The sequence below is a fragment of the Mercenaria mercenaria genome, chromosome 9 (assembly GCF_021730395.1).
Source record: "Mercenaria mercenaria strain notata chromosome 9, MADL_Memer_1, whole genome shotgun sequence".
NCBI classification, from domain to species: domain Eukaryota; kingdom Metazoa; phylum Mollusca; class Bivalvia; order Venerida; family Veneridae; genus Mercenaria; species Mercenaria mercenaria.
Window position 1 is genome coordinate 6847684 of NC_069369.1, and position 27681 is coordinate 6875364.

At 34.6% G+C, this 27681-nt stretch overlaps 1 protein-coding gene across 8 annotated transcripts in view; it reads left to right on the top strand.

Moving 5' to 3' along the window:
* Nucleotides 1–27681, top strand: part of LOC123546415 (cGMP-specific 3',5'-cyclic phosphodiesterase-like) — a 128715-nt gene that overhangs the window by 65627 nt on the left and 35407 nt on the right. For 5 of the 8 annotated variants that reach the window (XR_008372310.1, XM_053550765.1, XM_053550764.1 and 2 more), the window contains exons 3-10: nucleotides 5496–6157; nucleotides 7307–7465; nucleotides 9262–9351; nucleotides 11164–11304; nucleotides 15491–15526; nucleotides 20702–20755; nucleotides 21350–21413; nucleotides 25903–26018. Coding sequence is in view for 7 of the 8 variants with exons in the window: in XM_053550765.1 (XP_053406740.1) it covers nucleotides 5576–6157; nucleotides 7307–7465; nucleotides 9262–9351; nucleotides 11164–11304; nucleotides 15491–15526; nucleotides 20702–20755; nucleotides 21350–21413; nucleotides 25903–26018 (1242 nt within the window). In the remaining variant the exon portion in view is untranslated. Of the gene's footprint in view, nucleotides 1–200; nucleotides 331–2235; nucleotides 2328–5495; nucleotides 6158–7306; nucleotides 7466–9261; nucleotides 9352–11163; nucleotides 11305–15490; nucleotides 15527–20701; nucleotides 20756–21349; nucleotides 21414–25902; nucleotides 26019–27681 lie in introns of those variants that run through there. The other 3 variants (XM_053550761.1, XM_053550760.1, XM_053550763.1) reach the window with 3 other exon arrangements.

A 27681-nucleotide genomic window follows, 5' to 3' on the forward strand; every position in this document is an offset into this window, starting at 1 on the left:
AAACGGAGGTCCACAAGAGTTTAAATTCAAAACGTTTTCATATTAAATATACTATACAAACTCTACTTTGCGTTGTGATTATATCGCTATTTGTACAACATATCACATGCATTATTCTCCTAATCCCCCTGTAGTTCAATCAAACTGTAATATCGATCCGTGCAGTTTTAAAAGCCTGATGCTTCTCTCTGATGTGACGCGGGAATTTCACTTGTGTCCTAGTCGTATATCTAGTATGGATTGTTTTCTAGCTATGAATACGGAAATTGTTTCTTGTCTGCGTTGAGTAGTTGTGACACAATTATACTGTTTACATGTGGATTTATATCTGTAAGTACAAACTAGACTGAACTTATAAAACTTGAGATTAATGGGTTTATAAATCTACAGGCTAACACTTTTGATTAAAGGGAATTGATAACGTGTAAAATAGATTGTATCTTACTTTTCTATAAAAAGTAAATACACTGTATAAATATTGGCGCGAAATTATAAGATCATATGTTGTACTACAGGAAACTGATAATTGTTTGAGTAAGGACATATTGCGTCATCATGTAAATTATATATTCAGCTTATAAAGATAACATTTTTGTCAGAATAATATTAGGATATTTCACCCTGTTGGTATACTTTGTATAATTAAACAACGAGTTATTTAAGAAAACAAATGCGAAGAAAGGCAAAATGAGAAAAGGGAAAAACAGAAAAAACTTGCATGTTACTTAACTACATTGATCTGATCCATAGTCGCGTCAAATGAATACTAGTTAAGATTTTACTAGGACTTAGATCGTGTACGAGTTTGATATCTTCCGTGACAGTCAGCTAGATAAGGATGTGAAACGTAATTAAGGCCAGTTTAATTTTGATTTTGTGCTGATATGCTCACTTTTTTATATAAAAAAATGTAGCTCTAGTTATACAAGCTTTTCTTCACGTTCTCTTTAAAGTGTTGTTTATAGCATTTCAAAATTATTCTCCGTTAAGTGGCATCCTTGATAAGCACTTGCCATAGCTTTTGTTACTTTCTTTGCGTTTCAAATTACTTTAATTGTACTATAGTATCATAAATTTATGCATATCAGTTGCAGCTTTTATACATCTTTGGTGTATACTTTTAGTTAACATTTAGTCGGTTCAAAAGCTCAATAAACTTATACGTTCTACATATTTGCATCCTTCATAAGTTCTCAAAGTAGGGCCTACCAAACCTTAAATAACTTGAATGATTATTTTAAACTATGTAAGGAAGTGTCAAATGAGTTCCGTTCAAAACTGTGAAAATTTTGAACAAAACAAAAATATATCACAGTTTTTTTTATTCAAACAGAAACTGGACAAGTCCAACCGTTGATAGCCGTATATACTTCAATTCTGCAATTATTTTCAGGCTTAGGGGTCATTCCACAGCCCCTCCTCAGCCTCTTTAAATCAAACTGAAGACAGACCTAGATCATAAAGTATGTTTTATTACAAGTTCAACATGTTTTAAATTCCCATTACATTCATTTTTTACAGCATTTCGTGAGTGGGACTCAAACTCATGTTGTAGCTTCTTCCATTTATTAGACAGAGTACCAGTCTAGTCTAGTACATATAAAGAAAACCATATAACATATGTATGAATATAACTCTGTACACTTAAATAAAAAGTAAGCTAATTTGTCCAAAGGTTATGGCAGTTTACAATAAAGTAGTTAGAAAGGGATATGTGTTCACTCTGAGCTGATTCTAAAGGATGATTATAGAGGGCCGTGCAAATGTTAGTTCGCGCCAAAAAAGTTGTTATTCGTGCAGAAAGCATAACTGACCAATTAAAACGTATTCTCTGATACAAAACAAGTCTATATGCACGGGCAGACACATCACGATAAATCAAACACGGAGAACAACACAATACAACGGATCACAGGGTATAGACGCGATACAACATACTATGGAGTACTGATGTTAAATTATTTCATAGATCTAAATTAATTAAAACTAACCAAGAGAAACTTGACTTTGCTAGAATCTACAGCATTGATAGTAAACATTCTAAAATATACTGAAATTGTGACAAACATATTTTATGATCATAACTGTGTATAAACGTAAGCATCTTTGTAAATTACGCAAGGTACGATATATATCGATAGCAAGAAAATTAACGTTTGTGGTTAGATTTATGACCGTCAATGCGATCTTGTCATTATATTAGACCTTGACTAGAAGCAGTGTTACGTCATCATTGAGTCGCACCCGCGTTTCAATGGCGGTTGTTTACAAAATTCAGTAGCTGTCAAATAAAAAAAAAAGACCAGTGTCCGATTCATTGCAGAACGGTAATTAGCAGTGTAATAGTGTAATTCGAAAACTTCCAAAAAAAAAGCGTTTGTATCTATACACCAGTAAAGCAAGCGTTTTTTCCCTCGGAAATAACGACAAACTGCCACTGGTCACCAATTTAGATCATCTAGGCTAGTAGTCGGACTAATCCGGCGCATACAGTTTGTTTTATATTGTGACTGTCAAACTGTGCAATGTCGGAAATTAAAAAGCAGCCACTCAGCGACAGTAAGCTTGTCTAACTAGGCTAGATGCTGAATTTGGCAGTTTAGGGGTCATTTCAAGTTTTTAAAGTAGTTTCATTTTTCATAATTAAATCTATTATTGACTTTTTAAAACAGAGGAAATAAATGCAAGTGTGTGGGTATCAAATGTTTATAGTGAGCAAAGCTCGTGAGCAATTGCGCAATTGCGAGCGCGTAGCTCGCCTTACTGCAATGTGTAGGCGAATATAACAAAAGTGTTCTGAATGAGGCAAAGTGATGTAGCTGAAAAACCTTTGACGTCAGGGGGCCCGCCATTTTTTCCTACTTCCGTCAAAGTTGGGGGAGAAAATTTTTTTTTTTTTAATTTCATATTTGAGTTACAATCGCTATATTCATTTAGGTGTCTTTATTTTTAAAAAAGTTATGTTATGGAAATAATTTCAATTTTGCTTTTATTTTACGAAAAGCGCACCCTAGCGGACAGGTGCTCACAGGAAATGCTTTGTTCGCAGTGAATACAGAACTTCATTTGATTGCTGAATATTATCCATCACTCAAAAATAATGCAAGAAAGATTTCCAGTTGGTAGAAAATAATATTATTTTAATTCTTTTAAAAGATCAAGCATTGGCCAGAAAATGGGAAAAAGATGTCATTAATAAGCATAAAGCCACATGAATACGGCAAATAGGTAATGACGTCACCATGACACCAGCTTTCCATAAATTTTGCAACATATGATATTCACTGTTACAGGTATGATGACACTAAATTTTTTTTTTTTTTCAAGTGAATAGGTTCTTGCGAATTATTTTGAGCAGTGAATAGTTTCTTTGTTGTTTAAGCTACGCTCGCTCAGAGGCTTTGCCTTTTTTATATCATATATACGTCTGTGCTTTAATTTTTACGATAAAAAGGCTTTCATTAGCAGGACTCCATGTGGTGTGTATCTGATAATTAAGCTTTGGCCCCAGTCTATGAGATGTGCAAGCAAATGCTTAATTAAATAACCTGGGTATGAAAATTTTTTCTTTTACGCTGGACTGGTGTTTCCTGTGACTTTACGCATGCCGACAACCCAACTGGCACCCCCATGCCAGATGACTGTCATACAGCCATATGGTATTTTGAGCAATTTGCTAGTAGTTACCAGCATTGCCACTGTCAAAATTTTCTTGGTTACCGGTGGAATTTTGAAAGTTATATGACAGGATATTTCTAACATTTCATACTGATCAGTCCTCTAGTCCAGCTGAACACGCTAATCTAAGAGAAGGGCTAATGTTTGTTTGTATGTAAGCTTATTTGTAGTCGCCAACGGTAACCCATATAGGCGACTCCTCCGGAAGACTGTTAGTAATGTTAGTCAAAGGATACTGCAAGATACAGAAGACGCTCAAATTCCAGAAGTTACCCTGGTTCTTTAGCGTGCCAGGTGTAAAGCACCCATACAAGGGACTCTTATCCCAGTGTTAGTAATTTTTAGTTGGAGGAGTGGGGGCTCGAACTCACGAACCCTGGACTCTTAGTCAGACAGTGTTACCACTGGACTGTTGCGTCCACTCTTAGTAGGGCTAAGGCTGCCAGGCTAATATTTATACTGCCACCCATAAAGTTACTGTCCAATCACATTCTTGGCCCTGGTAGTAAGGTAAGAGCTCTTGCTATGCCCATTTTGCATGATCAAATTACAAGCATGGAATCAGGCAACCCTGCTTAGAGCAATGTTAGCAAGATTAGAATATCATCATCACACAACCTCTTGCCAGTGATATGTTATTTACACCTCTAAGTGGCAAACTAAACTTGTCAACAATTCCAATAAATTGTCACCAAGGTAATCGGTCTGTAAACCACATGTTGCTAACTGCTTACAATGAGATCATTGTTACAGCAGTTTTTATATGCTAAATGCATTTGCGTGATCATTGATCTGACTGATAAGACAATACTGCTGTATTGAAGTTTTAGTACCTTTAAAACCTTGCACATTTTTACTCTTTTTCTGCAGCCGAAATAAGTTTGTCATATAGCTTGATGGTTTAGAATTTCTGCCTTGAAATGTTTACAATATACCTTGAGTAAGCCATGTCTGAAACAACAAATGTTTTTGGCAACAAGAAAAGCAAAAAAGCTGCTAAATGTTAAAAAGAGAAAGTACTTTTCACTGCAGACTTAAATAAAGAGCTAAAAAATAACACAGCTTGAAAAATACGAAATGTCATCTTTTAGCTTTGCCATGGATATGCTTGGCAAAGAAATGCAGTTATAAAGTTTGAATAACTGAATAATTAAAACATATTGACAAACAAACCATTAAATCTTTAAAATGCAAAACTGTCAACACTGTAATATTACATTACGTCCAATGTGGCTTCAGTTTTTAGCTTACCAGAGCACAAAGTGCTCAAGGTGAGCTATTGTGACCAGTCATAATTAATTGTCCTGCATCCGGCGTCGCCTGTCGTCCATCAACATTTGCCTTGTTAACACTCTAGAGGCCACATTTGTGACCAAATCTTTATGAAATTTGGTCAGAATGTTTGTTTTGATGATCGCTAGGTCAAGTTTGAGTCTGGGTCATGCGGGGTTAAAAACTAGGTCACCCAGCTCAAGAGAAATGGTCGGAATGTTTGTCTGGATGACCTCTAGGTCAAGTTTGAATCGGGGTCACATCTATAGGTCAAAAACTAGGTCAACCGGTCAGATCAAAAGAAAAGCATGTCAACACTCTACAGGCCACAGTTGTGACCCAATCTTTATGAAACTTGGTCAGAATGTTTTTCTTGATATCATTCTCTAGGTCAAGTTTGAAACTGTGTCATGTGGGGTCAAGAACTAGGTCAGTAGGCCAGATCAACTTTGATGAGCGATATAGGGCCATCATGGCCCTCTTGTTAACTTGCATATCTGGTTTATCAACTGTGGTTCTAAAACATGCTTTTTTGTGTTTTCCAGGATGAGGTAGCCAAATGATACCATAGGAATGTAGCAAAATATCTTTTCTTGCAAAAGTAGCTCACAACTCAAGTAAAAGAATGTGTGATGCAAAGATGGGGTCACCTCTTAAAGAAGATGATGTGGAGAACTTTCTCCTTGAAAATTCTGAGTTTCTTGAAAACTGGCTAAAGAAACATGCAACACCAGAACTTATGTATAAAATTAAAAACATAGATGCAGTTGATTCTGCACCACAATTCGACACTTCAGCCAGGAACTCTATCACTTCTAATATGTTTAAGAATTATGTTGATGGAATGGTCAGAAAAAGGAAAAGATCTCTTGTTCAAAGAGATAAACTTCTTGCTATGAATGAATCAGAAATGTTCATGGAACTTATAAGAGACATTGCAAGTGAATTAGATGTGAATGTTTTGTGTCATAAGATATTGCGCAATGTTAGTGTATTAACTGGTAGTGATAGGGGAAGCTTATTTCTGGTCAGGGGATCAAAAGACAATAGGTTCTTAGTTTCAAAACTGTTTGATGTGACAGAGAATTCAACTCTGGAAGAGTCATTACACACTGAAGAGACGGAAATCAAAATTCCTTTGGGACGGGGCATTGTGGGAGCTGTAGCGTTAACCAAAGAAACAGTCAACATTAAAGAAGCTTATGAGGTAATGTGTTTGTACAATGTCATTGCAAAAAAAAAAAACCATGTATAAACATAAACACAAAAAAAATTCTTTGTTTCCGGTAACATGCTCAAAAAATTTGGGTAGATAGATCAGAAAAAAAAAATTTTTTGATTTTTTTTTTTATGAAGTGAGACTTTTCTGAAATTATTTTTGTGTCAAAAAATTGAATACAAATAAGGGGGTTATGCCTTTAGAGCATCAGTAAGTTGATTTCTAACATCACTGACCATGTTTAAAGCATACAAAGTGCAGTTTTACAACTTTTTGTTGAAAAAATATTCTCCATAAAAACATTTAGGGTCGAACCAAAAATTTAGGGTAGGTCTGCCTGATACCGGAAACAAATATTTTTTTTACGCCTTATGCCTTTTTCAAGATACACAAATAAAATGCTAAAAAGACATAATATTGAATGGCAGATTCATATCTGTGACAAATACCTAATACTACATCTTACATGAACATTAAACCCTGTAAATATTGGATCCAAGACATAGAAAATATATGTATTTATTCTTTTCCCTACGATTTTTTTACAAATACCTGTATTTCAGTTTTAGTTTGCAAAGTATTTTTCCACAAATTTGGGAATGGAACCAGGACCTTTACAATTGGGAAAAATATGTCGTAAAATTCCTATTAAAATTGGGAATTGTTAAAAGTTATATTTTTTATTAAAATGTCACATTTAAGAAAAAAAATGCCATAATTTATCATTATGCATTAAGTTAGCAAACTGTCTTATGTTTCAAATGTTTAAGGTTTAAGTCTTGTTTGAAAAAGTTGAAAAAAAAAAATAACTTTGGGAATTTAAGCTTTGAAATCGGGGGAAAAAAAACATACTATTTGCCATTGGGATTCCATTTCGGCCCCAAATTGGCCAGAAAAAAACACACTGGTTTGTGATTAAAAGCAGCCAGGTATAAACCTGAAATTGAAAAGATTAGCAGTTGATGTTAAACTTTAAAGCTAAAATTGTAAAAGAAAAAATAACAATAATTATATTCAGTGTTTTTTCATAGCATTTTCTTGATACTTTTCCCTTTGATGCGATGGCTATTTTCAGATTTTTTATGTGTTTTCAAAAAACGTTTCAGAATTCCAGTGTTTTAAATTCAATTTTTACAGGATCCAAGATTCAACAAGGATATAGATAAGAAAACAGGATACAGGACTCACAGTATCTTATGTATGCCAATTCAAAACCATGACAATGAAGTGATAGGGGTAGCTCAAATTATAAACAAGATTACTGGCAATCACGAGTTTGAAGAACAAGATGTTGAGGTAAGCAAAAGATATGCTGGTGCATTGCTAGTAATGGTTTTGTGAGCTAATTATGAATTAAATGACTTTCAGAAAGAAGATGTTATAAGTAGCTGATTATGATGTAAAAAATCTTCCTTTCATATTATTATTGAAAACAAAATAGTGGATCGAACAGATTTACAGTTTGGCTGTTGAGCCTGCTTGTGGTGAACTCTGCATAGCCGTCAAAATGGCTGTTTGATATATGTGCATTAGTGTGTTTATGCTTTGTTGCATTATAGGTCCATCTGATTATGTCTGGACAATAACTTTGACATGCATAAATTGCAACCTTGTTTATATTTGGCATAAATGTATACCTCAGATAGAATGTTGTACAATTTCAGATCTCAAGGTCATATTAAGGGGTCAAAGGTTGTGTAAGTTCTTGTCTAGGCCATGACCTTGATGAAAATGGAGCAATCTTATTTTTATCTAGCATAAATGTTATCAGTGAGGCAGTTGGTATCACGCAAACACCAGGCCTAAATTGTTTTTGAAGTTAAACCTCACAGGTATGTAAGGGCATTTTAGAGTTTGTCCAGCCTGTAACTGTGACTTGATTTTATTTGGCATAAATGTAACTTTGCCTTGTAGGGACAGAGTAATACACGCAAACTCAAGCCCCTATCACAAATGTCTAGGTCATATATAAGGATCACAGTTCATTTTCAGGCTTACCAGTCCAAAACAATCATTGATTTGCATTGAACAGTCTTATTTTTTTTTTGGCATAAAAATATTTTATGTCAGTGAGATTGAGTGTCAAGTACAAGTCCAATGGCCCCTCTCTTGGAGGTCACTGTCATAGGGATCAAAGGTGATGTTAGAAGCCACAACTTTGATGTGCATGTATATTTGGCATGCAAATCATAGACTTCTATTTGAAAGGTCAAGGTCACACTGTGAATGGATCAAAGGTCATACATGGTCTTGTCTAGGGCACAATAAACTTTGACATGCATTGAACAATCTCTTTTTTTTTTACAGAAATAATTACCTTAATATTACCCCAGAACATCATTCTTTGTTTCAAGGACATGGTCCCACTAAGGATCAAAGTACCTGTCTGATCTTGTTAGTGCTAGCTGTAACTTTGATTTGTATGGAGCTGTTAGTTTTGATTAAAATGCTGAAATGTTTGAGTCATTGAGGTGGTGTGTCAACAAATAAAGGACTTTGCATTGATGCATATATCTCAAAAAGTGCTTGACCTAGAATCATGAAAACAGATAGGAATATTATCATTTGGCATATGAAGTTGTGCATCTGCGATTTTATTTGGGACTTTGCTCTGCAAGACAGGGTATGGCCTTTGACTCAGTCAAAAATATGCATTAAGAGCCTAAAAGCTTGTGTCACAGATCTGTATCTGAAAAAGTATTTGACCATGGTTTTGATGAAACTGTAAAACTGTTACCTCTCTTACTCATAACCCAGCCATCACCAACACACCCCCCTTCCACCCACTCAAAAAGCTGTTTTTACTCTCAGATTCTTTTATCTTGTTTTTCTTGATAATATTTTGTAGTGTCTATACCCTTACCTAAGCTAGAGTTAATATAAAAGTTTACTTAGTCTTGTATAGTCAGTAGTTAACATATATGACATTACAGTGACAGAAAGTGGAGGGGAACCAGTATCCTATGTTTGAACATTCCATTCAGATAGAATCATACATAGATTGCAGATTATAGTATTTTTAAGACTGTGAACTTGAAGCTTTCTCTGAATAATATCAACTTGTATTAATTTATCCATTACATTATTTTAAGGTATTTCGAAAGTACCTGATGTTTTGTGGAATTGGAATCACAAATGCTCAACTGTTCGAGTTGTCAGTTCAAGAATATAAACGCAATAAGGTAACACTATACACGAGATACTACACATTATAATAGCCTCATTGCTAGATCTGTACCCTTACAGAAGAAAAAGGCCTGCTGCGTACTCTTGCTGTGTACATACAGCGTATATGATGCGTACATGATGTGTACTGAAATCAAGGGCTTTAAATTATAGTACGCAGGATATACACCGCACATACACCGATAGTACGTTTGTAGTACACTTTTGACATGCAAATGAGCTCTGCCGCGTACTACTTGCTGCGTACATGCTGTGGACTACATAGTACACAGGATGTATGCTGGAGGAATTTAGTATGCGGGAAATAGTACGCAGCATGTACTTGGCACATACACTTTTTACATGCAAATGAGCCTGCGGTGTACTACCCCTGCAGCGTACATGCTGTGTACTCCTACGGCGTACATTCTGTGTACTCCTGGCCCGAGTCCTGCGGCGTACATGCTGTGTACTCCTGCGGCGTACATTCTGTGTACTCCTGGGCCGAGTCCTGCGGCGTACATTCTGTGTACTCCTGCTGCATACATGCTGTGTACTCCTGTGGCGAAACTGCTGTGATAATGTAAATTCCTTACCCCACCAACTTTCTTATGCAAATGCTGATCATTTGGACAGAAAAAAACAGAAAAAAGATAAGTGACATGCATCAATAAGTATTTACCCTTACCAAAATAATGTAGATTGATGTTATCAAATAAATTAGTATGCTTTTCTTCATCCACTTTTCAATGAAATAAATCAATTTTTGTAGCATGTAATTTGGTAAACATCTGAGGAAAATGGCGTAACTGCATCAAGGGGAAACAACTTTAATGCAACTAAATAGAAGTGTTATAAATTTCGAAGTATCTGCAGTGTACATGCAGTGTACTATTTTCTTGTACAAGTCCCTCCTGCGTACATGCAGTGTACTCCTTAAATTTTCAGAGTCTGTGCTGCGTACTTGAAGTGTACTAGTGACCTCCTGCGTACATGCTGTGTACTCGTCGAAATAGTACACGGCATGTACGCGGCATGCGGTGTATGTAAAATGTAATCCTCTGGCGTACTACTGTGTTCGCGGCATATACACAGCAAATACGCAGCATGTACGCCACAGAGGCTTGCTTCTGTAAGGGTAATAATTATTTGTAATAAATATGTATACTGTAAGCAGAAGGCTTGAGTAACGAGCAGCATGAGTTTTTTTTTATTTTTTGTTCAAAACATTACGGCACTTATCCTCAGCAGATATGAGCTCTGCCATGTAATGGGGTGCTATACTGCATGGACAATGTCTCAACTGAAAGAGGTCATGTTCATCAAATGTTTATAGATTATAAGCTTCGTATAGAGAAATATGCAGGAGTTCTACAGGAGAAATATTGTGTGACTTTAGGAGCATATTATCATTCCGCCCAAAAATGAGTGCATATTTCTCAATGCAAAGCTAAAAATCTTTTTGTTACATATGTATTAACACATATACTATTTGTTCAATAGGCTGTTCATTATTCGCAGTACTGATGTATGTAATAAAAATTAAATAACACAATGACACATGTTGAAATGATGTCCTAACCAAATATGAAATTCAGATGTCAATGTGGAAAAATATTGATATTTCTGGTTCAGTTGTAACTGAGAATTGAGACTGTAATAATATGATCTTCAGTGAACCTCACTCATGTCGGTGATATTAGAGAACATTGCTGAATAAACATACGGGAGACTTCATGGCAGACATACTTCATGCATAATACCATTGTAATATAGAACTGTTTAATCAGGAACTCATTCTAAGATATAATCACTATATATTTTTGCAGCTTTTGCTCAACCTAGCACGAGGGGTGTTTGAAGAACAACAAAACCTTGAAAATCTTGTACAGAAAATCATGCTAGATGCTCAGGAACTTTTACAGTGTGAAAGATGCAGTGTGTATCTCATTGATGACACCATAGATTCTGTATGTACATTGCTTATGATAGTTTTAAACAGTACCTTCAGTTCAAGTTAAATTATTGAAAGCCATTTGAGCCATGACATGGGAAAACCAACATAGTGGGTATGCGACCAGCAAGGATCCAGACCAGCCTGCGCATCCGTGCAGTCTGGTCAGGATCCATGCTGTTCGCTAACAGTTTCTCCAATTCCAATAGGCTTTAAAAGCGAACAGCATGGATCCTGACCAGACTGCGCGGATGCGCAGGCTGGTCTGGATCCATGCTGGTCGCACACCCACTATGTTGGTTTTCCCATGGCACGGCTCATTTGTTACAATTCTTGCAGTTTTAAAATTTAGTCTGACAATACAAATATGATAAATCTTTAGTAATTGTGCATATTGTCTAACTCTGAGATTTGCTTTATACAGTTTATATTGGTATATTATAAATAGTTTAAGATTTCCCAATACATTTTGTATTGTTAAGGAATAGGTGGTTTCTGTTTATCGGTAATTATTTGTTTTTAAAGACACAACAAAATTCATGCTAAGTACAAAACATTATTAAAACTAAGAGGAACTTAACAACAAAAACAAAGTCTGCGTATAGCATGTAACATATATATATGATTAATGTTGTGAAATAATTTATAAGAAGAATCTTAGCAGTAGTATTAAAGACAGTAGGCAAAAATTATGCTACCTATAGGTTTTCTTGAAAAATAAATGTATCATATTACAAAAAAACTATACACTTCTGAACAGAAAATATTTTGAAATGATTATTTTGAAATATAATATCTAATAATTGTGTGCTGAAGGGACGTCACAAGTTTACAGGCATGTTTGCAAGTATTCTAAAGAAATTCAATAATAAAAGCCTGCTTGCATCAATGTGTGAAGACGAACAGGTATTTGTGTGCAACTCTTTGTAAGGACATCTTAAAACAAGGTTGTGAAAACCATGTAAATTTTATACACCAACTTCTTGCGTTAATAACCTTCTAGAGGGCACTCTGCCATTTGCTATTTTAGCCATATGCTACAACTTTATGAAAGTGGCTCAAACTGTTTTTATGCCCCCGAAGGGAGGCATATAGTTTTTGAACCGTCTGTCTGTCTGTTGGTCTGTCCGCAATTTTCGTGTCCGGTCCATATCTTTGTCATCGATGGATGGATTTTCAAATAACTTGGCATGAATGTGTACCACAGTAAGACGACTGCCAGTGCGCAAGACCCTGTCCGTAGCTCAAAGGTCAAGTCACCTAGACGTTAAAGATAGTGCATTGATGGCGCTGTCTGGTCCATATCTTTGTCATCGATGGATGGATTTTCAAATAACTTGGCATGAATGTGTACCACAGTAAAACGACGTGCAGTGCGCAAAACCCAGGTCCATAGCTCAAAGGTCAAGGTCACACTTAGATGTTAAAGGATAGTGCATTGATGGGCGTGTCCGGTTCATATCTTTGTCATCGATGGATGGATTTTCAAATAACTTGGCATGAATGTCTACCACAGTAAGACGACATGTCACAGGCAAGACCCAGGTCCGTAGCTCAAAGGTCAAGGTCACACTTAGACGTTAAAGATCATTTTTCATGATAGTCCATTGATGGGCATGTCCGGTCCATATCTTTGTCATTCATGCATGGATTTTAAAATAACTATGCATGAATGTGTGACAAAGTAAGACGATGTGTCGCGCGCAAGACCCAGCTCTGTAGGTCAAAGGTCCTAAACTCTAACATCGGCCATAACTATTCATTCAAAGTGCCATCGGGGGCATGTGTCATCCTACGGAGACAGCTCTTGTTTTTTCATATACCTCTTAAGATAAGGCTATTTTCTTACCTAAAATTTTTGTAAATGTGTGTCACACAAAAAGTTTTCAGCCAGTGTAACATTTGATTTTTATTACTCGAAAATATGTTAATTCCAGTGTAAATGGATTATCATTTTTTTCCATGTAAGTTTGACATGCAAAACACTAAGTCCTAGTGGAAAAAAAACAACATTGTTCCCAATTAATTGATGACACAAGAATTTGGTTTGGCTGATTCATGTATTTCATGATCAGGACATGAATATCATCACCTATACCTAAAATAATTTACTTTCACTATTGCGCATTCTTCACTACTATGAGCCACACCATGAGAAAACCAATATAGCGCAGTGCAACCAGCATGGATCCAGACCAGACTGCACGGATGTGCAGGCTAGTCTGGATTCATGCTGGTCGCAAATGCACTATGTTGGTTTTCTCTTGGTGCGGCTCATTAATGTTTTTTACATCCTTGTTTTAAGAACACTAATTTTTTATAGTAATTAAATCTCTTGTGTGCTTAGATTTGACTTCACACACATTAACTCACCACATGTAGCTGATCACTGACTTCTCTTCTAGGAGAATTTGTCATTTAGTACAAGTAGATGGTCCTGTGGAAACACTGAAAGATACCATAGAAATATCTGGGTTTCCTTTAAAAGTTCTGTCTAATATATTTATGTTATAGGAAAAATGTTATTTATTGAATGTCTGTATATGTTTTAGTACCTGTATAATTATGTATGGGTATTATTAAGCATTAAGTGTAGCTTTTCTAAATAACTGGTCTGTACCTACCTTTTGTAGAATATACTTGAAAAACATTACACAGTGCTTGATGAAAAGTTTATAACTGCTTTGTTTCTTTAGAATTTGATTTAACATGATCTTTGTCGTCGACGAGATTTTAAAGTTGTTACCAGCATATTTAAAGAGAAATATTTTAAAATTGCATTAAAGTTTCCTAATTGAACTTTACAATTTTGAGAATTTTTTTTTTCAGTTGTTTAGGGAATTTCTCTTCATGCTACATAATTTGTGCGCATACTTTATACTTAAATTGTAGAGGCTTGTTCAAGCTTATTTGAATCACTGTTAAATCTATTTTGCTAGAAAAAACAATTAATAAACATCTTCTTGGGACCGGTACACTAATTAGAACCCAATAAAGTTCAAACCCATGACACATGGGTTAAATGGCTCACACTGTGTCCCATAGCTCACCAAAGACACTCAGCTACACTAGACCAAAAACTAAATCTCTTCTTTGTTTATTGTAAATTTTTCAGTACTGTTATGGGACTGGATGAAATTTTACCAGACATTTTGTGAACTCTGGTAATAGCTAGAGCATTACACTCTGAATGCACTTCAAAAATTAAATAATATTGGCTGACAGTGTAGATACAGGACACACCAATGGCTTAAATATAACAGACATAGTCGAAATAACTCATTTTTTTTGGCATCACAAACCTACAATTGTAAGTGACATTTCCAAGAACTAGTCTGACAGCGGATTAAATAAATTGTCTAGACTTTGTAGTCACTGCACAATTGTATTGTCATCCACAATTGATGTAATAGTATTAGTACCATCCTAACTAACCAGCTTTTATTCTGTCTGATGCATTGCTCTTTGTCCCGTATTGATTGTAGGTTAAGTGAAGAATCTCTAAGCCAGGAAAAGATGAATACTTTAAGTACATATTGGTAATTTTGTTTTATGCCCAAGGGTCTGAACAAATTCTGAGAACCACTAGTTTTAGGCCATTGTAGATGTCTATAGGAATAAAATATGATAAATTACAGATGTTTCTTAGAGGAAACATTTTCTCTTTAGATAAAAAAATATATATCTAACAAATTAAATTATTTGAAAACAAAGTTTGACAGAAAGAAGTAATATTAAGTACAAGTCTCTTTTCCTCTTATAAGAAAAAGACTTAAATTCAGAAAAAATTGCAAAGCAATAATTAACTTTGGCACTCATTTGTGGGTGGGCGTATCTTCTATTCCATGTTTGCTAATGTATTCCAACTAGGTGACATGCATAAATAGATAGTATTTGCACCTGAAATTAATATTTCTAATAAAACGGCCAGTGTAATGCAGTACATGAGTTTAAAACAAAAATTGATTATATGCTCAATAACAGTGTTCTGAACATATAGACCTGAATAGATGATATTCCAAGAGTATAAAAAATTGCAGGAATAAAGAAGAGGTATTTTCAATGCCAGAATACCATTAAGTGACTTTAAAGTTTCAAATAAATTCTCCTTGAAGAATTCCAAAGATATTACTCTATCTACTTACACTAATTGGTTTAAGTTTTCATACTCACTTTTGTCTAACAAGAACTCTTGATTTCAGCCACATTATGTATCTGTGCGGCATTTTAAAGATAAGGTAAAGAATGGCTTGTATATTGTCATTTTGAAGGCTGCAAGATATATTTGTCTTCATTCATTTGCAAATTATTTTCTTCTGGAGACATAATTTAGCTGTGGGGAACTGATTGTACTTGACAAATCCTTTACTGTGAAATCATTACTAATCATAGGGGACTTAATGCAACACCAAGGCACTTTTGTTTTTGTCATCAAAATTTGAAGTCTCCACCAAATAGTTGTTTTTTGCTAAAATCCTGATTTTCCATGCCCGCAAAGTTAAATGATGTTACAGAATATAGCTTTTCATTTCATAGTGTCTTTTTTCTAAAGAAACATATTTTATTACAGTCAGATGTGTAATATTAAATGAAATCAACCTAACTCATTTACATGTAAATTGTTGGTTAGCTAAAACGTTTCAGATCAGAGATGTTTATATGTTGTTACGGATCTCTGAGCTGAAACAAACCCCGTACTGAAACCTAACCAGGAATCGTGCCAGTCTGCCACGCTATAATTTCATCAAATGAAATGCAATGAAATCACCTTTTACTTTAAAATATTTCTAATCCATTTTTTTTTTGATCTGGCATAAAATAATCCATGCAACATAATTTGAACACGAGTTATACACACAAGTTCCAAATTGGTACCCTGTCTGCAATATTTTGTCCGCCATTGCAGTTGTCACCTGAACAGGGTACTCTTCATTTGAAAACCAAAAGGCGGTATAGAATCATTGTTTATTGACCTTTCTGAGAACTTAAACCTTCTAAGGTATGTCTTTTATGAATTTTTTCGAAAATGGTTATGTTTATGATTAAAATAAATTCATAAATAGGTGAAATTTTGATCTTGATTTTCAAAAATAACCACGTGCTCTGAACTGTTGCATGACGTCATCAGTTTCTCAAGAGAGACTGTGCAAGATGTTGCGGTTTGATACTGGTTAGTTAACCAAATGTGGTTTTGCCATAACTTAATGGACACGACCATCAGAAAATAAAAACAGCGTCAGTTAAGTCATGGTAGCCAGAACTAACTGTTGGTCAGTTGTTTTTTTCTCTCTCTCAAAGTTATTCAGTTCATTGAGTGAAAATATGTTTCTCTGTTCATTGTTTGCATGCTACAAAATCATATTTTAGGAACCACTTGTGGGAATTTTTTGAAACTTAATTCACGTGTTTGATATGTCATGAACAGACCCCATAACTCTGTTTTGCTTTTCTCCAAAATTATGCTCCTTTTTCAGCTAAGCAAGTTGGTTTTATCTATTATCTAATTTAGCATCATATGAAGGGAAGGTTCAAACTTGATATCCCTTTTGTACATGTGTATTTCTATGTTTTCATTATTTTAACTCTTTTGTGGCAAAACTCGAATATTCAGACATTGGTATCCTCTGACAGGACTTGTTAACCTGGTTAAACTTCATTTCAAGACAAGAAACAGGTTTTTACTTTGATTGTTGCAAAACAGATAGCATAAGCTAAATGTTAAACATTTTAGTCTTGAAATGTCTGTAAACTAAAAAGCATTGAGCACAAAAAAGTACTTGTAGTCAAATTATTGCAAATGAGCAAAGCCAGTATATATACTTGAAAAGATAAAAGTTAAGTTTTTTTGCGTCTTTCAATATTTTTTATATTTGAGGGGAAGATGTATATCTTTAAAGGGTTTGTCTTGTACATATAGCCCCTGTAAAGTCTGCCATCACATCTCTTCTAGGCAGCATGACTTTGCATGTAGTATCTGCATTTTCCTCTTAATTATTTTGTGAAAACAGCAACAGCAGAATGAAGTCTTAGTTGAACAAAAACATTTTATGGAAAAATTAATTACTTGCTGGATGTTTTTGCCCAACTTTCATTAATTCAAATTTCTCAAGTCTTTGAAACTTCTCATTTTTAAGGTGGTTAATCAGATTCTGGCAAAGTAATGGATTTGTTAAGACTTTAACTGCTGACAACTTACTTATTGATGGGCTATGAGGGCTGAATATATGTTAGATTTTCACCAGAGGTATTTTTAAAATTTCATTTTTCTGTCCTGGTTGCCCAGTTATTGAGTTATTTTAGCATGACATTGTAATATTAATTAACTAGTATTATGGGATCACTTGTGGCAGGTAAGTGGGCAACAAGTGGCATCACAAAGTGTCCACTTTTACATTAAAGCAGACCATATATTTCATATTTTAAGTAGCCCCACAAAAGAGTGTATTTGAAAGATATAGCAGACAGGTTGAATGGCTCTTAAATGTGCAAAAACTGACAGTGTCCACTGTCTAACTTCACCAGTTTTTATCCAGTGTTCATTAGACTTGGTTAGAATGTTATGAAAATTCTCACCAATTGACATGGATCACTGAACAATCTTATGACTTGGAGATATACCAAAACACTTGTCGTGTTTGTCTTAATTTGAAAATTTATCCATTATTACCAGACTTGGAACTGTGTTTTAAATTAGCATTTTAGTCTACTGTACAAGACAATGAAAATGAGATTTTGTGAAACTGATATAAATGTGTCTGGTTTAACTGTCATGTTGACTTGTTTTCAAATCCTAGAAAATTCTCTGTGTTACATATGTATACATTCATTTCATTTGAGACTTTCAATGTAAGGCTTTTAATTTATGTTTAAATTAACAGCAACTACTCAGTAATAACAAGCAAAAATGATATGGAAAAAGAAAATGTCAGAAATGCTGTCTTGTAATTACAGATGAATAACAAAAACTCATGAAATACATTAAGCTAGTAATTTTTCACTAAACATGTATATATTAGCAGATTCTTTGAAAATATGTTGCCATGCAACAGTCTGGGGAAAACTCTTTCCTTTAATAAAGTTGTAGCCAAAAGGTGGTAATTGATTTTTTTTTAATGTAGTCTACATGTATTTATAATTACAAGAAGATATTTTACTAAGTGTCATATAACTCCATCTTGGAAATAACTGCTGTGAAATTATTATTATCCCAATAACTGTCTGTTTTGCAATTAAATCATGGAGTAGACAGAAGTTTTAATTAAGTTAGACACATAGTAAATTTTGCTTTGTATACTTTAGTCTGAGTATTTTATTGGGACAACTGTCTGTTCCTTAATGTATTTCTTACCATGAAATCCACAAAAAAACCAATGTATGATCATGATAGTTCATAGACCCGATAGTGTCAAATTACAACATGAGTAATTCAGCAGCTTACTAGGTAAAATAGTGTCATACAGCAAAAATTATACTATAGCTGTCTATGTTAAACACTCAGTGTCATAGAGCAAAAGTAATCCTTCAGTCATCTGTTTAAAAATAGTATCATACAGCAGAAATTAGACTATAGCTGTCAATGTAAAACTGTGACATACAGCAAAAGTAACACTACAGTCGTCAGTTTGAAATAGTGTCATACAGCAGAAATTAGACTATAGCTGTCTATATAAAACATTGTCATAGAGCAAAAGAATAGCGTAATACAGCAAAAATTAGACTATAGCTGTCTATGTAAAACTTTGACATACAGCAAAAGTAACACTACAGTCGTCAGTTTGAAATAGTGTCGTACAGCAGAAATTAGACTATAGCTGTCTATATAAAACATGGTCATAGAGGAAAAGAATAGTGCCATACAGCAAAAATTAGACTATTGCTGTCTATGTAGAACATTGTCATGGAACAAAAATAATGCTTGTAACAGTCGTCTGTTTAAAATAGTGGCATACAGCAAAAATTAGACTATAGCTGTCTAAGTAGAACAACAGTGTCATAGAGAAAAAGTAATGCTACAGTCATTTGTTTAAAACAGTGTCATACAGCAATAAAAACTGTCTATGTAAAACAGTCATAGAGCAAAAGTAAAGCTACAGTCATTTGTTTAAAACAGTGTCATACAGCAATAAAAACTGTCTATGTAAAACAGTCATAGAGCAAAAGTAAAGGTACAGTCATTTGTTTAAAACAGTGTCATACAGCAATAAAAACTGTCTATGTAAAACAGTCATAGAGTAAAAGTAAAGCTACAGTCATTTGTTTAAAACAGTGTCATACATCAATAAAAACTGTCTATGTAAAACAGTCATAGAGCAAAAGTAAAGGTACAGTCATTTGTTTAAAACAGTGTCATACAGCAATAAAAGCTGTCTATGCAAAACAGTCATAGAGCAAAAGTAACACTACAGTTGTCTGTTTAAAATTGTGTCATTCAACAAAAATTAGTCTATAGCTGTCTATGTACAATGGTGTCATAGAGTAAAAGCAAATGCTACAACCTTCTCATAATGTACCTAGCATGTGCAATATAATAACAAAGTTGTATAGAAAAACCAGAAGTAAGACTACGCCTTTCTGGTAGATAGCCTGCTTATAATGTTCCATTTTGCTGTACAACTAAAGTGAAATGTAGACTTAGTTATCACAAAATTAGGACTGATACATGTTCTATGCTTCCATTAAACCTTCTTTCCCTTCTACACTTTCTTTTTATATGTGGCTTCTTTTCTGTAGAATCTTTGTAATATTTCTGTTTACAATTATTTTGCTTACAGTTGTTTCTGTTACTGTTTGCCATTGAAATTCTCTACATGACCTTTTTTGCACATTTCAATATTTTTTAGAAGTTTTCGCATTTCCAATTATTTATTGATAAAATTGTGAGGTTTCTAAAAGGACCCAGAATGCAAAGAACATTGCATGGAATCTGTAGCATCTACACCAATTAAACTAATAAATGCACTTTTTCTTTCTACTATAACAGCCAGCTATAGTACTGTACATAACATTTATGTGATGTTAATGGTATTTGATTATCCTATTAAATATTATATATGCTTTGATATTGACATTTCAAGATAAAATCAAAGAGAGATTGTATAGAAAAGGGATGTTACAACTTGTGTTGTCAGAATTGATGAAAACATTGTTCACTGTCAGTTCTTTTGATATTGGATACAGGAAGACACAGAAGCCATGAAAATACAAGATATGAAACATCCCTAAGCATCCAAGTTTGTAATTAAAGGATCTAGTAACTTTCCTGTTTATGTACATCAACATTAATGACTTCTCAGGGAGGGATTATTTTTCCAGTCATTATTTTTCATGGTGGTAATTTTTCTGGTCATTATTTTTTATGAAGGTTATTTTACAGTGAATAATTGCAGCAATATTTTCTGTTCCTTTCATTACAGGGAAATGGTGTTTCAGGATCCAATGATGCACTTATCAAAGACAGAACCTTAGATGTAAGTCTTTTCTAAATCAGCTTACATTGAAACCAATAGGGCTCCATAGCTGGGTAGTTAAGGTCATAAAATATTGATACACCAGCTCCTGACTGTTGTGTAGAATAAAATACTCAGCTGAAGGAAGATGGTTCTACCTTGGACTTTGCCTGAAATAAAGCCCAGAGCTGTGATGGAGTCTTCCAGCATTATTTAATAAAATGGGGATGCAAACTTAATGAGATTAAGATAGAAAATTGTCGATGATAAATTTGTAAAATATTTATTAATTGAAGCCATAAAACTGTTTTGATTATATAAATGCATTAAATTTTGTTTTTTTACTAATGAAGTGCCAGGAGATTTCAACATTAACTCATGATAAACAGTTAAGCCAGTCTACTACCCTGTTTAAAAATGACAGTGTGTGTTAAGTAAAAAAAAAATGCAGAGGATGAAATAATGTATGTGCTATAGTATAATTAGTTAAACTATTTGATTATGTGATTCTTTTTGAAACCTCTGTTTCAAGTTTTTTGTACATTGTTTTTCTTTGAAAATTGTTATTTCTTTTCATACTGTCATATAGATCATGCATATTATGTTCTCTTACAGGATATTATTTTCTTGAAAGCTTTTGACTTTTATGCAAAAGATGGTGGCAATATACATATACAAAGGTAAACATTCATTTTTCAAAACTATTTTTGAATTTTGTTTTTGTATTATTAGGTTTTAAGCTTTTGTCATAGAAAAACTTATGTCTTCAACATTCAGTAAGTATATATTGTCTTTCAGCATTTTCATTTTTAGCTCTGTTTGAAATTTTTTAAATAGTAGGTTGAGCTTTTCTTATCACCCTTTCTTCGGCGTCTGCGTCACAAAAGTTTTGCATGTAAGATGGTTTCTTAGAGACTACAAAACCAAACACAGCTCTCAGACTTCACACAATGTCTTCGACGGTATCAAATGACCTCCCAAGAAAAGTGACATAACTCTAGCTTTTAATTTGTCAAAATTATACCCCTTTTTAATTTAGACTTTCAGGTTAAAGTTTTGTATGTAAGCAGGTTTCTCAGATGCCACTAGGCCAAATGTTTTCAAACTAAAAATCATACATATTTTCTGCATCGTGAGATGATTTTACAGGGCAGGTAACATAAATCCAGTTTTTATTAGTCCCCTACTGGTTGAAAACCAGTTTTGGGGACTATAGGAATGCACTTTTCCGTCATTCCGTCATTCCGTCTTTCCGTCATTCCGTCTTTCCGTCATTCCGTCATTCTGTCATTCCGTCATTCCGTCCGTCCGCAATTTCGTGTCCGGTCCATAACTCTGTCATCCATGAAGGGATTTTAATATTACATGGCACAAATGTTCCCCATGATGAGACGACGTGTCATGCGCAAAACCCGGACCCCTAGCTCAAAGGTCAAGGTCACAATTGGAGGTCAAAGGTCAACAGGGCTTTTTTCCTGTCCGGTCCACAACTCTCCCATCCTTGAAGGGATTTTAGTATTACTTGGCACAAATGTTCCCCATGATGAGATGATGTGTCATGCGCAAATCCCGGACCCCTAGCTCAAAGGTCAAGGTCACAATTGGAGGTCAAAGGTCAACAGGGCTTTTTTCCTGTCCGGTCCATAGCTCTCCCATCCATGAAGAGATTTTAATATTACTTGGCACAAATGTTCCCCATGAGGAGACGACGTGTCATGCGCAAAACCTGGACCCCTAGCTTAAAGGTCAAGGTCACAATTGGAGGTCAAAGGTCAACAAGGCTTTTTTCCTGTCCGGTCCATAACTCTCCCATCTATGAAGGGATTTTAATATTACTTGGCACAAATGTACCTCATAATAAAACGATGTGTCATGCACAACTTTCAGTCCCCTAGCTCAAAGGTCAAGGTCACACTTAGCAGTCAAATGTTAACATAGCATGAACAGGGTCTGTTTCGTGTCCGGTCCATAACTCTGACATTCATTAAGGGATTTTAATATCACTTAGCACAAGTGTTCCCCATGATGAGACGACGTGTCATGCGCAAATCCCGGACCCCTAGCTCAAAGGTCAAGGTCACAATTAGGGGTCAAAGGTCAACAGAGTTTTTTTCCTGTCCTGTCCATAACTCTGCCATCCATGAAGGGATTTTAATATTACTTGGCACAAATGTTTCCCATGATGAGACGACACCCAGTACCCTAGCTTAAAGGTCAAGGTCACACTTTGAGATCAAAGGTCAAGAGGATTTTTTTTCCTGTCCGGTCTATAACTTTGTCATGCAAAGCAGGATTTAGATATCAGTTAGCACAAATATTCCCCTGGATGAGACAACATGTCATGCGCAAGAACCAGGTCCCTAGGTCTAAGGTCAAGGTCATATTTAGAGGTCAAAGGTCAAATTCAAGAATGACTTTGTATGGAACATTTCTTCTTCATGCATGGAGGGATTTTGATGTAACTTGGACCAAATGTTCACCACCATGAGGCACCCTTGTTTTTAGAATTACGTCCCTTTGTTTTACTATAAATAGATTTTTATGTAACTTTTTTATTACTGGCGGTAGAGAAAAATCGAGACCACTTTTCTGTGGTACAGCATGCATGTTACATCCAAATTTTAGGTGTATTTTGACCTATCTCTACCTGGTAAAGAGTTTCTTGTGGACTTATATTATTTTTTTTTTTTTTTTTTTTTTTTTTTTTAAAGATTAATTTCCCTTTGTTGTTACTATAAATAACTTACATGATAACATTTTTATAATCAGCCAAAAAAATTCAATATGAAAACAACTGTGGGTTTTTATATATGCACATTTTAATCCAAGTGTGTTGTTATAACATATTTTATATGTAGTACAATATTGTTTATACATCATTGACAGATATCAGTTCATTATGTTATACTGCAGTAGAGAAAATTAGGTGCCTTCCAGTAGGGGACTTTGTATTGCATGGCAATACTTCATTCACTTGTTTTGTCACGTTTATGTCCCTTTTTAACTTAGAGTTTCAGTTTAAAGTTTTGCATGTAAGCAGGTTTCTCAAAAACTAAAAAGTTCAAATGCTCTCAAACTTTACACATGTCTTTGTCATCATTAGATGACCATATGTGGTAAGTTACAAAACTCTAGTTTTTTATTTTGTCAAAATTATGCCCCTTTTTAACATAAAGGTTTGATAGAAGCTGAGCTTTGTCAAAAACTACCTGGCTTATTCTTAAAATGCCTCTAACTTCACACATGTCTACAGCATTGTGAGATAACCTCACATAGCAAGTTACATAACTCTAGCTTACATTCATACAAAATTGTGCCCTTTTTTCAACTCAGAAAATTTTGTTGAAGTTTTTGTTTGTAAGCTTGTATTAAGTGCCCATGAGCTTCAAATAGACAGCTCTTGTTTTTATGTGATATATCTGGGGGGTTTTCACTAGTATAAATACTATTCTGACCTGTCTTCACTGATATACTGGGTCTCTGGTTGATTTCACAGAATACAGCCACACTGAATCATGTTGGTCACCAAAAGTTGCATGATGATGTTGACCTCCAGACCAGGATTTGAACTTGGCTATTTGAATACTGTTACTGAGTGAGCTATTGGGCCATTTACTTACAGTAATTGTATGATTAAGTTTGATTATCATAATTTTATATTAAGAAACTATGTCTCTACATGGAGCATTAAATGTATTTAATTAAGTGATGTATATTGGATTTTCTTTGCAACAAGCTGGTAACAGCTGGTGTTCCTTGAAAAAGCACAGTGAGCGAACTGTTCATGTGCTTACTGAATTTCATAAAAATGTCTAAAATCAATACATAAACTTAGAAAAACCCTGTTCTGTCAGTGTCACAAATAAGAATAAGCAAGTTTTATCAAAGTTTGTCAAGGGACATGTTACATAGGGAATGTGCTGGTTCCCTTTTTCAATAGATTTTATTTTAGCATCAAGTATTTCCTGTAAATTCTACTATTTTATATACAGTCAAACATGCTCTGCATATTTCATAACCAAATGTTTCAATATTATTATTAGTTTAAAATGTAGTTATAAATTTCTAATTTTCATAGATATATAGTAGTTGCTATGGTATTGGAATACATAATTTTTATAAAGAATCTATCAAATGTTTAGATATAATAATTGTAATACTTTTAAAAAGAATAAGTTCTTAAGTTTTATAATTATAGTTGTAATGAAAGTTTTATTTCTACTATGCAATAAATTTATTTTTAAAATTTATAACAATTTAAGACTCGTAAACTTTATATTATAGATTCACCCTTGTCCATTCGATTGTGTACCTAAATACACAAATCCGTTTATCCTTTTCTTGAATTGTAATAGTAGGCTTGAGTGAATTTTACCAGGCCTGGATCACATGAGAAGCACAGATTGTGAGTGTATCAAGTCCTGCTAACATCCGCGAGAACATCAAGCTGCTGCTAATGAACCTTTCATACCCTCTATCTATTTTACATTTTACTTGGACTATATTTATTAACTCCGCTAAATATGACTTGGGAGGAAGATGTTTTTGGATTTTTTATGCCCCCGGCATCTACTGATGCGGGAGGCATATACTGATTGTCCTGTCTGTCCATTCGTTCGTCCGTCCTTACGAGGTTAACCAAATGGGACCGTTTCGTCTAGCATCAAAGTTTTACCCTTACTAGAATGACTTGATACTAATGCAGATGTAACCTGTGACCATTCCTCGTCTTCAGACATAACCTGACCTCAGTTTGACCTTGACCTTGACCTCATTTTAGACTTAGGTTGCTTTATATGGGCCATCTCTTGGGACCGTTTCATCTAGCATCAATACCGCTTTCAAGAATGAATTGATACTAATATAGATGTAACCTGTGACTATTCCTCATCTTCAAACATCACCTGACCTCAGTTTGACCTTGACCTCATTTTGGACTTAAGTTGCTTTGTATCGACAAGGATGCCACCGCGGGCATCAAGCGTTTATTGAATGCAGCTCCTTGTTTTTTCAGAAAACAAAAAATGCAATAATTATTTTTCAGAAAATTAATGTGAGCAAATGTTTATTGGTTTACAGAATAATATGGATTGTGAGTTTGTTATCGTTAGTGAAAATTTTGAAATGCAAGCTGTACTTCTTACAGAATATATATATCTATATTTAGTGTGCAAATCAGCTATCACAGTCAAAGAATGCAGAAGTAGCACGCTATGTGGCTCTCCATGAGGCTCATCTATGTATAGCAGATCTCGAGCTTGATGGAAGGTTTGGAAAAGGACCTGTAAGTATTTTCAGGATGTCTTTTATTATTATTATTATTATTATACCAGATTTATATAGCGCCCTTTTCATGATCAATTTCACGTTCAAAGGCGCTATACATAGTTCAAATGCAGCCACACAGGGCGCATAATTCATCCTCTACTAGTACAGACACGGAGCGATCTGACCAGAGGGACAGTGTGAGACAAAGCCCCCATGACAGAGAGATCAGAAATCAGATACAGGCTTGTCCGGCTAACTTAGCATAGCTCGTTGCGAATAGACAGCCTGGTTCTTTAACATGCCCAGTGTATAGCACTGGTACATGCAAGGATTGCCTGGGTTCCTGACCAGTACACCTCTAGTTGGGTGGGAAACACTGAAAAGCGTTTCTGAAAATTCCTGAGTAGCTGCCGGGGATTGAACCCCCGACCTGAGGATTGGAAGGCCAGTGTGCAAACCACTGAGCTATCCGTCCACCATTTTTTATAGAGTCCTTCTAACTTTTCTTTAACTATATGGTGTGGTTTACTGATTTTAAAAACTAAATTATAAATAATGTTTCAAAAGTGGCTTGTAAGCAGATACCTATAAAACACAGTGTCATTCTCTTTGATGGAAGCCTAGACTGGTTTGATTAATTTTGCTGAATAGTTCAATTTCTTTTCTTGAAAATCTTATGTAAAAAATAAAAGGGTAAAATTATTTTTTTTCATGAATTATTCACTTATGGTGCAAGTAACTGAAATCTGTATAGAGTTCATTTGTTTTATTATAGTTTCCCAAATCTTATCTTTGCAGAATTTATACTAGGCATAAAAAATTGACAGATGACATGTTTGATGCTTCAACATTATTCATTTAATTATAGAATCTATGTTCTGTATTATATAGAGAATTTTCATATTGATGTTACAGGGAAAAATAAGTATTTATGCATTTGTTTTTGTATGTTAGTGAATAAGCTGAATATTCCAATTTTATCAGGAAATTAGTGTTTACAGCTGTGTGGAGTGTATGAGGCTGGTGGGTCCAAGTTACCCCTGTTGCTTTTAGCTCGACTATACAAAGTATGGAGGGCTAATCCTATTCAACCCGGTGTCTGTGTTCTTCCACATCCACACCTTGGTTAAAGTTTTGATGCACTTCCTCTTTATCTCTGTTATTACTTGATGGATTTGCTTCAAATTTAAAATAGTTATGCCTCATCATCCCCAAATCATATGGCACAAGGGTCATAACTCTTACACCAATATTTCATGAATTATCCCCCCCTCCTTTTTACTTAGAATTCCAGGTTAAAGTTGTTCAGGTTAAAGTTTTGGTGCACTTTCACTCTATCTTACTTATTACTAAATGAATTTGATTTTCAGACTTAAAATAGTTGTTAGACATCATTACCCACATCACTTGACATAAGGTCCATAACCGTGGCACCAATATTTCTTGAATTATGCCTCCTTTTTACTTAGAATTTTTTAAGTTTTGATGCATTTTCACTATATCTCTGTTATTACAAAAGGGATTTGATTCAAACTTAAAATGATTGTTCAGCATCATCACCTACATCACTTGACGTAAGGACCATAACCCTGACATCTATATTTTAATGAATTGCCCCCTTTTTACTTTTTAAATTTCAGGTTGAAGTGTTGATGCACTTCCAATCTCTCTCTGTTTTT